The 15,465-nt window shown below is 42.3% G+C and overlaps 1 protein-coding gene across 9 annotated transcripts in view; it reads right to left on the bottom strand.

Annotated features, from left to right (window-relative positions):
• Positions 1-8,742: 8,742 nt before the first annotated feature.
• DENND2B (DENN domain containing 2B) overlaps positions 8,743-15,465 on the bottom strand; it is a 291,401-nt gene continuing 284,678 nt past the window's right edge. For all 9 annotated transcript variants that reach the window (XM_034770079.1, XM_034770078.1, XM_034770082.1 and 6 more), the window contains 2 exons: positions 12,006-12,092; positions 8,743-11,527 (listed from right to left, as the gene is read on the bottom strand). In XM_034770079.1, coding sequence (XP_034625970.1) covers positions 11,493-11,527; positions 12,006-12,092 — 122 coding nt within the window. In that variant the 3' untranslated portion in view covers positions 8,743-11,492. The remainder of the gene's footprint in view (positions 11,528-12,005; positions 12,093-15,465) is intronic.

The following is a 15,465-nucleotide window of genomic DNA, read 5'->3' as shown; positions in this document are numbered from 1 at the left end:
AGCCGTGAGCACAGGCGTGTACCTGGCATGGTTCACCCCCATCCCCGATGCCTGCCCCTTTTGCGGCATGAGAGAGAACCTGCTGCACGCTTATCTCAAATGTGCTAGGTTGCAGCCCCTATTCAGGCTCCTCCAGAACCTCCTTTTGAGGTTTTGGCTGCACTTTTCCCCACACCTGTTTATATTTGCCCACCCTGTCCATGGCCCCACCAAGTCGTGAGACAACCTCGTCAGCCTCCTCCTGGCCAAAGTGGCCATCTTGAACACAAGGAGGAGGATGTTAGACAAGGGGGTGCTTTTCGACTATGGTGCCTATTTCCACTCCTCCTTGGTCTCACACATCCGGGCAGAGTTCCTCTGGGCGGCAGCCGTTGGCTCCCTAGACAGCTTTGAGGAGCAGTGGGCGCTGTCTGGGGTTCTATGTTCAGTGTCCCCCTCTGGATCTCTCCTTTTGAACCTGTGCCCTTCACTCCTGACCCAGTTATTCATTAGTTGTCCCATGTATTCAGTTGGTTTCTGGGTCCAGTGGTCCCTCCTGCAAGACTGGGGAAGGGGCCTTTAGATGTGGGCGAGCTTGTGCTCACCCACCTCCAAAATTCCAAGTAAGGCTGCTGCTGGGTTCCTTCCCGCCAACCCTCAGAGCTCAAACATCACCAGCTTTAGAAGAGCATCAGTGTGGGAGAGGAGCCATCCCCCTGGGTCTGAGCCTGGAGGGGCACTGGGGTCCCCTTTCCACGCTCCCCTCTGCCGGCAAGAGGGTGGGTTGCTGTGCTTTTCCAATGCAAGCTGAGTCTCCCATGAGCACCTCACTCCAGGAGCAGGGGCTTTAAGAAAATTACCACATGTGGCAAGACTCGCTCTGCCTGGCCCGGGGGGGAGGGCGGTATCAATAAGTTGTTCTCAAGGAAATGTAACTGAAAAGAGAAAATGAATAACCAAGACAGTAGTTTATGTCTACAATTTGAATAGCTGCTCCACTAAATAGAGATAATTTAAGATAAAAGATGACAGGGAATTGCAAGCAGGTACTAAAATGCACGTAATTGTCAAGGGAAAGTAAGAAATAGATTAGCACATTCTCATTCCCGCTTTCTGCTCTTTTTGTTATATATGTGTCAGTCATGTTGGTTTATCTAATTCCAAATTAATGCATGTAACAGCAACAAAAGTGCTTGGTCAGGTAGGAATCTTGCATTAAAGACGGGTTGACAGTAGATGTCTTCCTTGTGATATGTATGTATTTATAAGGTTATCTAAGGCATACTTGCACATTTTTGTATCATTTAAGGAATTTTCTGAAAGATTTTGATGACAGCTCTGAAAACAGACAGATGCCACTTGTAGCCTATATACCAAAAAATCCAGTGTATTGTATCATACAACTTCCATCCAGATGTTAATAGTTATTCCTTAAACCTTTGAGAAAAACAGCTATGATTAGAGACTGATCTAAACTGAGTTATTAAGTTGAGTTTATTATGGAAATAGAGTAACTTTGTAGTTAAGATTAGAGCTAAATTTGTTTAAGGTCAGATTTTGCAGCCTCTCTAAAAGGCAATGAATGTTAACTTCAGAATTGTCAATATTCTTAGCAATAGTTATTGAAATGTTTAGCATGTGATTTTTTGAAGAACATCTAAAAAACCACCACAAATCGTTTCTCTAAATAAATTGTGTAAATTATGTGGTGCCATTTTAAGAAAAAAGAATGTTTTTGGAAAAAGATTTTAGAAAGTTAGCTTTAAGAATATTGATGTTCCTTGAAAAACAGTAAATGTGCGAATGGACACCATTGGTAGCCAACTGATGAGAACTCCCTCTGTTTCCCAGAGGCAGAAGAGCAAGATGCAGCAATCTGAAGAGAGTGCAGTTCAGAGGCTAATTCTTATTTGGTGCAAACTGCCGTAGCTCCAATGAGTATTTTGTTTGGAAAACTGTTGTAGGTTTTGTGAAGGGGTCAGTCCCCTGCATCAAGTTGAAGCAGTCTGAAGATAGCTGAAGGGTCCAAAACCACAGGATCTGTGGCTATGGGGCAGCCTGATTAAACTCCCTTTTTCCTCCTATACCAGCAATAGGCAAAGGAGGTGCGTAAAAGCACCCACTCTGTTGTTCCACTAGAGGATCCCCTTTGTAATCAGTCCCGGACTGGTTATATCAGTTTTAGGGTCACTGTACATTGTATAGTATTGTATACAGCCAAGCACCTGAGAATCTGTCCTGAAATGTCTATCAAAGTGCAGCATACATTCTATAAAAACACTAATTGGTTCTACTGTTACTTGCAGGCTAAGTTTTCACTGATACAACAGGAAACAGTTATGAAGTGACCTTGGACTAAAATTCCCAAGTGGAGTGCAGTAATTGCCTGTACATCATGACCACAAGCATATCTCTTCTTTTGTCTAATTTCTCTGCGTGGGATCCATGAAGGTACTTAGGTGCTAAACCCCAGACATAGACCCCTAAATCCTAGTTTTAGCTCCAGTGTAATTCACAAAATTCCTGCCAAGCCCTGTAAGTGCCTAAACTCAGCACCAAAGTTTTTCAGAGTAAAAGTTCCATAGGCTCCTATGGAATCAAAATACTCAAAAACCAGTGGGAGAACACTTTAACCTGTCTGGTCATTCAGTGACAGACCTGCGGGTGGCTATATTACAACAGAAAAACTTCAAAAACAGACTCCAACGAGAGACTGCTGAGCTGGAATTGATATGCAAACTAGACACAATCAACTCCGGTTTGAATAAGGACTGGGACTGGCTGAGCCATTACAAACATTGAATCTATCTCCCCTTGTAAGTATGCTCACACTTCTTATCAAACTGTCTGTACTGGGCTATCTTGATTATCACTTCAAAAGTTTTTTTTCTCTTAATTAATTGGCCTCTCAGAGTTGGTAAGACAACTCCCACCTGTTTATGCTCTCTGTATGTGTGTATATATATCTCCTCAATATATGTTCCATTCTATATGCATCCGAAGAAGTGGGCTGTAGTCCACGAAAGCTTATGCTCTAATAAATTTGTTAGTCTCTAAGGTGCCACAAGTACTCCTGTTCTTCTTTTTATAGGCTCCTATGTTCCTGTCTCTGGACACTTTTGTCCCCTCAGGGCATCTGAAGGCCTATCTCCCATCTAAGTCCTAGACCTAGAGCAATTTATGAACCAGGGGAAGACAGACGTTCAACCACCTAAGTGTCATGTGAGGCCCGATCCGGTAGGTATGCTCAGAGGTTGCCTACCAGATTGAGTTCCATTCAAAATCCAGCCAGAGGAGGAGGTGCCCACTTTATAACTTTTAGCCCTGTTGGTAGCCCGGTTGCTTGGGGTATGGGAGACACAGATTCAATTCCCCCCTCTGGCTGAGGGGGAGAAAACATTTGAAGAGGGGTCTCCCCCCAATCAGGGGAACACCACTAGTTACCCCTCTCCATTCTGAAAATTTAACATTCCTACCCTTTGTTCCCTGTCGTTTAACCAGTTCTCAGTCCATGAAAAAATCTTCCCCCTTATCCCTGACAACTTAATTTACGTAAGAGCCTTTGGTGAGGGACCTTGTCAAAGGCTTTTTGGAAATCTAAGTACACTATGTCCACTGGATCCCCCTTGTCCACATGTTTGTTGACCCCTTCAAAGAACGCTAATAGATTAGTAAGACATGATTTCCCTTTACAGAAACCATGTTGACTTTTGCCCAACAATTTATGTTCTTCTATGTGTCTGACAATTTTATTCTTAACTATTGTTTCAACTAATTTGTCCGGTACTGATATAGGGATATTAAAGAAGGTACTAACAGTGATTCCCCCAAGTGACAGTGACCCCCCCCCCATAATTTGTCCCCCACACTTTAAAATCCAACAGTTTCACCAAGTACAAAAATCTCTTGGGTCTTCTGTTAAAACTTGTAAGCTACTGTCTGTAGAAACCATTGATTATATCTATCCTGTGAAAGATACTTTATTACTATGTAAAACTTACAAACAAGTTAATTGACTTTGTTCTTGAAGTAATTGATACAATGTAAACAAAGGCTATAAGCCGTTAAGTGACTTTCACTTCATTGTAACAGCAATTAGGCTCCTAGGACAGACCCCCACCCTCTGTGATTAAAGGGCCAGGAGTCTCAAATGAATTAGCACACACCCCGAAAGTGGTGGAGACAGTAAATTAAAATATGGTTAAGATATGGAATGTATGTTGATGAATGCTTGATGTACATGAATGGTTAGGGAGGTGCCAGCCTAGAAAGGGAGTATCCAGCGGCCGAAGAATGTGTCAAGTGGATGACCAGACAACCCCTGGAGGGTAAAGTGGGATCCACCCCATAGATTCATAGATTCTAGGACTGGAAGGGACCTCGAGAGGTCATCGAGTCCAGTCCCCTGTCCGCATGGCAGGACCAAATACTGTCTAGACCAATCCTGATAGACATTTATGTAACCTACTCTTAAATATCTCCAGAGATGGAGATTCCACAACCTCCCTAGGCAATTTATTCTAGTGTTTAACCACCCTGACAGTTAGGAACTTTTTCCTAATGTCCAACCTAGACCTCCCTTGCTGCAGTTTAAGCCCATTGCTTCTCGTTCTGTCATTAGAGGCTAAGGTGAACAAGTTTTCTCCCTCCTCCTTATGACACCCTTTTAGATACCTGAAAACTGCTATCATGTCCCCTCTCAGTCTTCTCTTTTCCAAACTAAACAAACCCAATTCTTTCAGCCTTCCTTCATAGGTCATGTTCTCAAGACCTTTAATCATTCTTGTTGCTCTTCTCTGGACCCTTTCCAATTTCTCCACATCTTTCTTGAAATGCGGTGCCCAGAACTGGACACAATACTCCAGCTGAGGCCTAACCAGAGCAGAGTAGAGCGGAAGAATGACTTCTCGTGTCTTGCTCACAACACACCTGTTAATACATCCCAGAATCATGTTTGCTTTTTTTGCAACAGCATCACACTGTTGACTCATATTTAGCTTGTGGTCCACTATAACCCCTAGATCCCTTTCTGCCATACTCCTTCCTAGACAGTCTCTTCCCATTCTGTATGTGTCAAACTGATTTTTTCTTCCTAAGTGGAGCACTTTGCATTTATCTTTGTTAAACTTCATCCTGTTTAACTCAGACCATTTCTCCAATTTGTCCAGATCATTTTGAATTATGACCCTGTCCTCCAAAGCAGTTGCAATCCCTCCCAGTTTGGTATCATCCGCAAACTTAATAAGCGTACTTTCTATGCCAATATCTAAGTCATTAATGAAGATATTGAACAGAGCTGGTCCCAAAACAGACCCTTGCGGAACCCCACTTGTTATGCCTTTCCAGCAGGATTGGGAACCATTAATAACAACTCTCTGAGTACGGTTATCCAGCCAGTTATGCACTCACCTTATAGTAGCCCCATCTAATTTGTATGGAAGGATGAGAAACACAAACTTTGGACAGTGTGGAGCCACCAGGAATGTGCCATCCCCTGATTGAGTCAGCAACAGCAGGATGAAACAGCTCCCATAGACTAACATAGGAATTAATTCCTATAAGAATGGACTCTCAAGACTGAGGATTTTGAGTCTCTGGTTCTGCTGCCAGCCTCCAGGAGCATCAGGTGCACCCGACACAGACTCTGCTCCAGTTACCTGGGCAGTAACTTGGCATGAGCAACTTCTAGGCTGGTAACTTTAACACCTATACAGAACTTGAATGAATGATGTGTGAATGAAAATATATATATATATGTGTGTGTGTGTGTGTGTGTAAGGAATAAGTAGTCAAAACAACATTGTTTACTTTTATCTTTTGCTTTATCATTATATTTACAATAAATGTGGCATCTTTGCCTTATCCCTCTTAATAAGATCCTGCTGGTTTTTATTCTATTGGTATAACACTGACATTAGATTTACCGGTCTGTATTGCCGGGATCACCTCTAGAGCCCTTTTTAAATATTGGCATTACATTAGCTATCTTCCAGTCATTGGGTACAGAAGCTGATTTAAAGGACAGGTTACAAACCATAGTTAATAGTTCCACAATTTCACATTTGAATTCTTTCAGAACTCTTGGGTGAATGCCATCTGGTCCCGGTGACTTGTTACTGTTAAGTTTATCAATTAATTCTAAAACCTCCTCTAGTGACACTTCAATCTGTGACAATTCCTCAGATTTGTCACCTACAAAGGACGGCTCAGGTTTGGGAATCTCCCTAACATCCTTAGCCATGAAGACTGAAGCAAAGAATTTATTTAGTTTCTCTGCAATGACTTTATCATCTTTAAGCAAACCTTACATTCATGAAAAGACTTTTAATGGAGTAGACAGAAGGGAGAAGTTGTAAGTCTTGGACAGACTCTGAACTGTGGGGGAAAAAATGACTACAGGAATATTTACTCAACCCACACAAGAGTGGAGATGGAGAGAATACACTGCATCGTTAGCTGTTTAAAGTATCCATTTCATGGACTGAGAACTGGTTAAAAGACAGGGAACAAAGGGTAGGAATAAATGTTAAATTTTCAGAATGCAGAGGGGTAATTAGTGGTGTTCCCCAAGGGTCAGTCCTAGGACCAATCCTATTCAACTTATTCATAAATGATCTGGAGAAAGGGGTAAACAGTGAGGTGGCAAAGTTTGCAGATGATACTAAACTGCTCAAGATAGTTAAGACCAAAGCAGACTGTGAAGAACTTAAAAAAGTTCTCACAAAACTAAGTAATTGGGTAACAAAATGGCAGATGAAAATAAAGTAATGCACATTGGAAAAAATAACCCCAACTATACATACAATACAAAGAGAGCTAATTTAGCTACAACGAATCAGGAAAGAGATCTTGGAGTCATCATGGATAGTTCTCTGATGACAGCCATGCAGTGTGCAGCAGCAGTCAAAAAAGCAAACAGGATGTTAGGAATCATTAAAAAAAGGATAGAGAATAAGATGGAGAATATCTTATTGCCCTTTATATAAATCCATGGTATGCCCACATCTTGAATACCGCGTACAGATGTGGTTTCCTTTTCTCAAAAAAAGATACACTGGCATTAGAAAAGGTTCAGAGAAGGGCAACTAAAATGATTAGGGGTTTGGAATGGGTCCCATATGAGGAGACTTTTCAGCTTGGAAAAGAGAAGACTAAGGGGGATATGATAGAGGTATATAAAATCATGAGTGGTGTGGAGAAAGTGAATAAGGAAAAGTTATTTACTTGTTCCCATAATTTAAGAACTAGGGGCCACCAAATGAAACGAATGGGCAGCAGGTTTAAAACAAATAAAAGCAAGTTCTTCATACAGTGCACAGTCAACCTGTGGAACTCCTTGCCTGAGGAGGTTGTGAAGGCTAGGACTATAACAGGGTTTAAAAGAGAACTGGATAAATTCATGGAGGTTAAGTCCATTAATGGCTATTAGCCAGGATGGGTAAGGGATGGTGTCCCTAGCCTCTGTTTATCAGAGGGTGGAGATGGATGGCAGAAGAGAGATCACTTGATCATTACCTGTTAGGTTCACTCCCTCTGGGGCACCTGGCATTGGCCAGTCGGTAGACAGGATACTGGGCTGGATGGACCTTTGGTCTGACCCAGTATGGCAGTTCTTATGTTCTTAGGGGAGTGCTCTAACCATTGAACTAGGGGGTATTCTGACATGGAGCTTCCTCGGTCCCTCCTGTTGAAGTTGTTGCACTCTGGGTAAATGAGAGTGGTTGGAGCAGGGGAATTAGATCTGGGCTCTCCCACGTCCCAGCTCGGTGCCTAAACCACTGGACTACAGTGTGATTCTCTCTCTGGCCTAATGACTGTTTAAGTATTTGTCCACAGAGTCACTGGGCCAGGGAAAGAGAGACTGGAAATGTGTCTGTCATCCAGGAGCTAGGGCACCCACCTGGGAGATCCTGAGTCCAGTGCTCCTGTTCCAATAACTTTTTTTTTTTTAACCCAGAGTGCAACAGCTTTAACAGGAGAGACTGAGGGAACCCCACACCAGACTATCCCATAGCTCGGTAGTTAGAGCACCCTCCTAGGCATTGTGGGCGACCCCTGTTCAAATTATCACTTTGTGATGGGAAAGTTGAACCTGGATCTCCCACATCTCAGGTGCTCTAACCAGTGGGCTAAAAGTAATAAGGTGAAGACCTCCTCTTCTGTGTTGAATGAGGTAGGCACCTGACTTATTCCCTCAAAAAGTGGCTGAGGCACCTGCCTCCAGGCAGCTGGTTTCGGTTCATGGAACACTATAGGAGCGAGACGCCTCCTTACAGCCTGGACTTATCGCCAAGAGGGGCTTAGCACACACCCCTGGCCAGCATCTCCTATTAGCTAGCTGAGGCAGGGAGCCTAATGAGCTGGCTTTTGTGGATCACCTTCTTAGGCCCCTATCTCTCCCCATTCGTTGTATAGGGAGCCTACGTGCCTAATTTGGCTTTGTGGACCACAATGTGGACCACTTTGTTCCTGTGATTTTCTTGGTGCCTAACTTGAGTTGCCATGAAACTGCATTGCAACCCCAAAACCCCTTGTGGATGCCACCCTCTGCTCCATAGCACATATCAGTCCCCTTTTATCACATTTTATGAGAACTTACCAGTTCAAACACAAGATCAACACAGCCACCCACATTCCATTGTCCCATGTTCATGGCAATGAAGAAACCAATGAAATTTACTCAGACAAGATTATATGATGCAGACAAGTACAACAGGCAAGACTGGATATCCCTGCATATCTTTATCGTAACTCAACAAGAGGTTAAGATTTTATGCATTTTTTTATTTAAACTTTCTGGATTATACAAATTTCTTATGGCTTAGAACATAAGTCCACCATCTGATCTGATTTTTCTTGTTGAAGATTTTTGCTTTCACTATTAAATGCTGTTTAAGTAATTTTCCCTTGTCCAGGACTTTGTAATGACTAACAGACAGATGGGAATGATTAACTCAATATTTTTTGTTCATGTGATGATTTGAAAGGCAGGTTTTCAAAAAACATTAGAATTGTATTATTTACACCATGCTACATTTTCGAATCAAGGAAGGATGTGCAATACTGTGGAATATACACATGCTGTCATCATCTTAAGAGTCCAATATTGTTCTTACATACAGGGCACCAAACCTGAAACAACATATGCATTTGGGGAGGTGTATCAACATATGGTATGCTTTAAATAATACCTACACAGATGGCAAATTAAAGTAAAATTGGTAAGCTTTCCACCTAGATAGCTGAAGCACAGATGAAGGGAGAAAGACAGCTTCAATGTGAGAGGATAAGTGCTTTATTATGATAGGGCACTCTCCTGGCCTTTGGAGTATTTTATGGCCATTTTTCTCTTGCGTTTGTAACAACTGTTCCCATGGTAGCCATTTCCTCCAGCCCAGGGTGCTGTATCCATGATTTTCTTAGAAGATACTTCATGTTGTTCCATAGATTCATTAGCAGGGGTTATTTATAAAAGTGCAAGAGTCAACCTCAAAAGGTCAAAAGTGTCACCTCTAATTCAGGGAACAAAGGCCAGAGGTCATGGATAAATCTTATATGTCAGTGTAATGAGATGCCCTTGCAACCAAATACAGCACAATATGAAATTGTTAGTGAAAAAGGAAATAAATTACATTGATACATCTCCAGTGTATCAAAGGCACTTTGTATTTTCAGTTTCGTACACATTTCATTTTATGTACACTACAAAAAAATATTATGTTAGAATTGAATGTGAGGGACATAATTGCTGGAAAGGAAATTACTTCACCTTCTCAGTGAATAAACCCTCCATTTTATTCTATGAGGCTGGTAGCAAACCTGAACCACTGACAGGTTAGGAGTTGCGCAAGCCTCAAATCGTCTTGATAAGCACAGAAATCAAGTTTTAAAAACTTAAAAGTATATATACTGAGAATGCGTTTAAGGGGGAGGAAGTAACTCTTAATTTGTATTAGTTGATAAGCTTGCAAACTTTTTCTGATTTACCCTCTTTGAAACTAAGGATTTAAGTGAAATAATAAATGAACAGCAATGTAGCAGACAATGGGTATGTTACTAAAATTGGTCAAGGATCAATTAATTTAAATAATTTTAAATTAGGCAAATTTGGGGTGACTTCACCCCTTGTGCAAAGGGCCAGGATAAGGCCAGTACATCTGTCCCACTTAAACCCTCTGCAGTGCTTAGGATATTAATTCTTAGGTAATGCAAAGAAAAGGATATGACTAACATACATCTAGTCAGTGCTGGCCTGAGCTGCACTGATATTCAAGGCAAAGACTGGGATTTGGCATCCCCCTCTTCCACCTATCATTATTCCTTTCCACCTCCATATCTGCATTGCTCAATCTGTTTCCTTCTCAAGACATTTAAACACATTACAAAAATCAACATGAAAGTTTACTCGTTGGGATACATTTAACCCATTATGTTAATAATGACAAAACTAGGATGTTATTGTCCCACCAAAAGAATAAACCTGAACAAACACATTTTGATAGATGATTTTGTTGCCAGATTAAAATTGATAAAATGGTGAGATAGACTGTCGGGTAACATCCCAAGTGATCTAGTGTCAAGTAAGAAAATAGGTTAGAATAAATTTCATGAAATAGCAATCCTACTAAGAGATAGGTGTATATTATTCATTTTATACTTTAATTATAAGATATTCAACAAAAATCACAGCAAATTTACTCTTTCTATATCTATTCAAACAGTAGCAGAAATGGTGGAGGGAATCCAATGAACATAAACAAACAGGTATATTTACACAGTTTATTAAAAACCATACATACATATATTAGGAAAGGATGTACTGTACCTAATTATTGCAGCTTGCATGTCAAAGAACTGAGATTTCCTCATATTTAGCAGTCATAGTGCAGAATGCATTAAAAAACAATTTACTGACCATAGTTCAAACCAAGTGGAAATTCTGTTGTGAACCAAGTAGTTTATTACAAAGTTACCTGTTATTTCTGTCTTTTTGAATGGATTAGTAGGAAAACAAGAGAAAATTATAAACTCTGTCACATAAAACCAGTCCCCTTGCATACAACCTCTCCCTCTATACCCTGGAGTTCATTCACTATTACAATATTCAGGCATCAGTGTTGTTCTCACAAACATCCTTCGAAGTCAGTGGTTCTGCTGAGACAGTCAGCTGCACATAATTAGCTATTCATTTTGCACCAAGCATAACTCAATTCATACTAGAGAAAGAAGCACCTGTTATTCTCAGGAATATACAAATATTTACCACAGTTTTTCTTGCTCATTAAAAAAGAAAGCTTACAGCACATTATTTACAAATTCTGTCCAAATACATAAAGAGGAGTCATTATAAACTTTTTTTTTTTTTTGCTGGCACATTGTCAAACGGCATTTACAGTCACTTAAAGCTGTATTCAGCTTATCTTATTCTCCTCCCGCACCAGAATCTGAAAGGTTGTAAGTGTCTCAAGCAGTGTCATAAATAGTCTTTGGATTGACGTGTCAGTAGAAAGGAGTTAATTCTTCTTGTGTAGGAACTTCATTTTATTTCCTACAGCAAACACAAAATGTGATCCATCAGTAACTAACATACATTGAAAAACAAAGAGAAACTGAATGTTAGTCTAAAAAGGCTTCAAATGTGTACTGTAACCAATATATAGAGAACCAACTATATAAAAATGTAGGTATCCAACTATTAAAATTCTGGACAACCAAACCTGATAAAAGGCAAGGTCCCTTTCCAGATTTTTTTTGGGGGGGTGGGGGTGGGAGGAAGGAGTTGGGGGAGGAATACAGTGGTTAGGTAAGGTTTCTTTTTCCAAATTAGAATGAGACTTTCTTAGCAAAGACCCTAATAAAACCTCCAATATCAACGATAAGTAGATATTTGTTGATTTCCTTTTGATAATTCCTATCCTATAATTAAACTACTAGTTGAGTATCACATTTCAATCTAGGCAGAGCTGTGCTTTGTTAAGATCACTTGTTAAAAACATTTCAGAATTTCTTTAAAAGATTTCCCTTACCAAGACCTCGCAGGAATTTGTTTACTCCACTTTGTTCAGTGTCTGGAAGCTCTTCCAAATACTGTTCAACCCTCTGTTCAAAGAGACCTGTGGGAAGTAGATAAAATAAAGCATTGTTTGTTCTTCTTTCCAAGTGAAAGGGAGGGTGAGGGAAGATGCTATGGAAAAGGGAATCAAAATCTAATGTTTTTATTTGTGTTGCCCACAAAGAAAGCACAGACTTTTCAACAGTTTCTTTCAACAGTCACCTCAGGAGCGTATTATAGATTCTCAACCAGGGGTCCGGGACCCATTGGGGGGGGGGGGGGGGGGCACAAGCTGGTTTCAGGGGATCCATCAAGCAGGGCCAGCATTAGACTTGCTGGGGCCCAGGGCAGAAAGATGAAGCCCCGCTGTATGGGGCTGCAGCCCGGGGCCCCGAGCCCTGCCACCCAGGGCCCCGAGCCCTGCCACCCGGGGCTGGTGCTGAAGCCTGACCAACTAAGCTTTGCAGGGCCACCTGTACTGTGAGGCCCCCAGCACCTGCCCTGATTGCTACTACCTAATACTGGCCCTGGCTTTTAAATGCAGAAAAACAGTTGTTGTGGCACAGGTGGGACATAGAGTTTTTATAGCATGGGGGTGGAGGGTGGCTCAGAAAGAAAAAGGTTGAGAAACCCCTGTCCTTTAAGAATTTGTGGCCTTTGCAGAACTAGATTAATTTCCTTCCCATTTCCTCTCAAGTTCAACTTGCCATCAGTAATGTTATCAGCCACCTTAGGCATTGTGTCAAAGTTTCAGACAGCATGAGTTGCTTTCATGATTCTCCCAGCATCCATCTTGCTGAGAAACAGAAAGCCAGGTCTTCCTTCACACCCAAGACTCCATCTGTCCACCAGGCAGTACAACATGCTAACGAAGAGTCTGTGGCCAGGCCCAAGCATCAACATTTAGCATAATTGCACTCCGTAAACTGGCTAATCTACGCTCGTTGCATCCCTAGATAAAAATAGATATTTATGCACATAACTCTCACAAAACAGATCTGAATGTTTTCCATTTAGCCCCAATCCTAACTGGACACCAAAGTTACATTTACTATGGGGTGGGGGGAGGGGCTGGGTCATTAACTTGCACTGGCCCCTGCTCAACCTGGGCCGCCTCCTACCTGCGGGCAGGCTCCTTATTGGGCTGCAGGAGCTCCTGTCCCAGCCCTGGAGCAGAGGGAGCCCGGGGGTGAGGGGCAAAGGGAAGGGAGTGCAGGTAGCGATGATCCAGCCAGCAATGGGGAGGGAGGGAGAGGAGTGAGAAATGCGGGTGGGGCCTTGGGGGAAAGATATGGAACAGGAGCAGGGCCTTGGGGAAGAGGCAGAGCGGCAGTGGGGTCTTGGGGGTCCAATTACCAGCAATTAGAAAGGTGGAAACCCTAAGCAAAATATCCTAGAAAATAATCTTGGAAAGATAATTAAAACAAGAACTAGAAATGTAGGCACTCCAAATGAAGTTGGATCCATCTCACATTACAATTTCCTGCCCTTTGTGCTTTGCTTGAAACAGTAATTCAATTTACTGCTATAAATACCATTGAACATTTTATTTCCTTCAAAGAAAGCCTACTTGAGTGCTTTCGAAACCACAAAGATTTCTTAGACTGCCTCCAAAACTAATACTTTTTTATGCCTAGGCTCAACCCCTAAAAAACTGCCAGGGCCATTTTAAGATTTAGAATACCTACTTTGTAATTTAACAATCAGAGCAGAACTCAGTGGGTTATATCACCCAGCAACCTAATCTTATCACTGATCCTGAACTGACGTAGAGCCTGATCTTGCAAATCCAAGTAAGCACAAGGACAGACTAGCAGGTGCAAAGTGACCTAGGTCGTAACTTTTGAAAAACGCACAAAATAGAGGCAGAATCCAGAAGGTGCTCCAGGCCTTCAGCTCTTGAAGTTAATGGGGTTTGAGGTTGCTCAGTGTATAGCAGCAGGTCCATTTTGTAGAATTTGTCCCAAATAGGGTGACCAGATGTCACGATTTTATAGGGACAGTCCCGATTTTTGGGTCTTTTTCTTATATAGGATCCTATTACCCTCCACCCCCATCCCGATTTTTCACACTTGGTCACCCTAGTCCCAAAAGGCCTGATTTTGCAATAAGATCTGTGCAGGGAGGCTTTACACAGGCACAGAGGTCTATCCCTGCAGCGCCTATTGCAGGATTAAGGCTGTGGTGAGTAGTTTTTAGACACAGGGGAGTGGAAGGAGAAATAGAGCCAGTGTAATGGGGTCCAAGGATATTTGCAAGAGAAGGGCCTTGGAGCATATATTAGGGGTTTCCCTCCCTAGGCATTTTTAATACTTGCTATTTTGTGTGATCAAGTGGATTCCAAATGCAAACCCCATGCTATTCATAAGTATCTTTAGAGGCAGATTATCTCCTTCTCTTCCTTCCCCCATATTCAATTTTCCACCTCTCCTCCTTGCCCAAATTTCCCCTTTCAATCCATCCATCCCAAATTACCCAGCCAGCTCCCACGTCCTTGCTGCCCCCATTCCAGCTCTCTTCGTTGCCTGTTCAGCCCCCAAATGCCATACCTTAAGGAATCTCCTCTCTCTGACATGAAGCTAGGAAGGCTTCTAGCTGCACAGAGCGCTTGGCAACCCCCCCACGTGGTGCAGCATTGCCCTGATGCAGGAGGGGAAGCCCAGCTTGCTCGTGCGTCCCCTTGATATCCTTCCGAAGCTTCTCCGGCTGCCTTCCGGGCCGGGGGAGGTGCAAGGCTGAGATGATAGCAGGGCTCTGGCAGTTGCCAGCAGATGGCACTGCTGTGCAACACTCAGCAGCCTCAGCCCCAGACCAGGCTGGCTACTGCATAGGCTGCTCAGTGTTCTTTCTGAACATGCACCACAACTAGGAGCACAGTGGCTCTCTAGCAGGTCTGAGAGTTTGATTCATCCGCTGTTTGCCTGTTTGTCCAGTAGGACTTACACTAAAGTAGTCCCAATTGCCTAGGGAAGTTGTGGAATCTCCGTCACTGGAGGTTTTTAACAACAGGTTAGAATTGCCAGGAAAGGTCTAATAATTATTACATAGTCCTGCCTTGAGTGCAGGGGATTGGGTCAGATGACCTGTTGTGGTCCCTTCCAGTTTACACTTCTGTAGTGCTATATGAGTGAGGGTTTGCAGGAGCAGGACCCTTGCTAGGTAGATTACATTGGTCAGATTTCTTGAACTGTAAGACTCCCCCCTACAGTCTAGCCCTGTAGTCTTTACTCACACAAAACACCTCTCTGACTCACATGAAAGGGATTATAGGACCAGGCCAAATGCTGTCCCTTAAATCATGTCCTGCACTCTTGTTTATTTGCTGATATTTATTTTAACCAATATAACAGCTTTTTCCACATTTTTACTTTGAACCTCATTTGAGGCATCCAAGAGCTGTTCTAGAATCATGAATGAGCTGTATCCTTTACAGT

Source organism: Trachemys scripta, chromosome 4 (genome assembly GCF_013100865.1).
Source record: "Trachemys scripta elegans isolate TJP31775 chromosome 4, CAS_Tse_1.0, whole genome shotgun sequence".
NCBI classification, from domain to species: domain Eukaryota; kingdom Metazoa; phylum Chordata; order Testudines; family Emydidae; genus Trachemys; species Trachemys scripta.
This window is presented reverse-complemented; position numbering and strand designations above follow the sequence as displayed.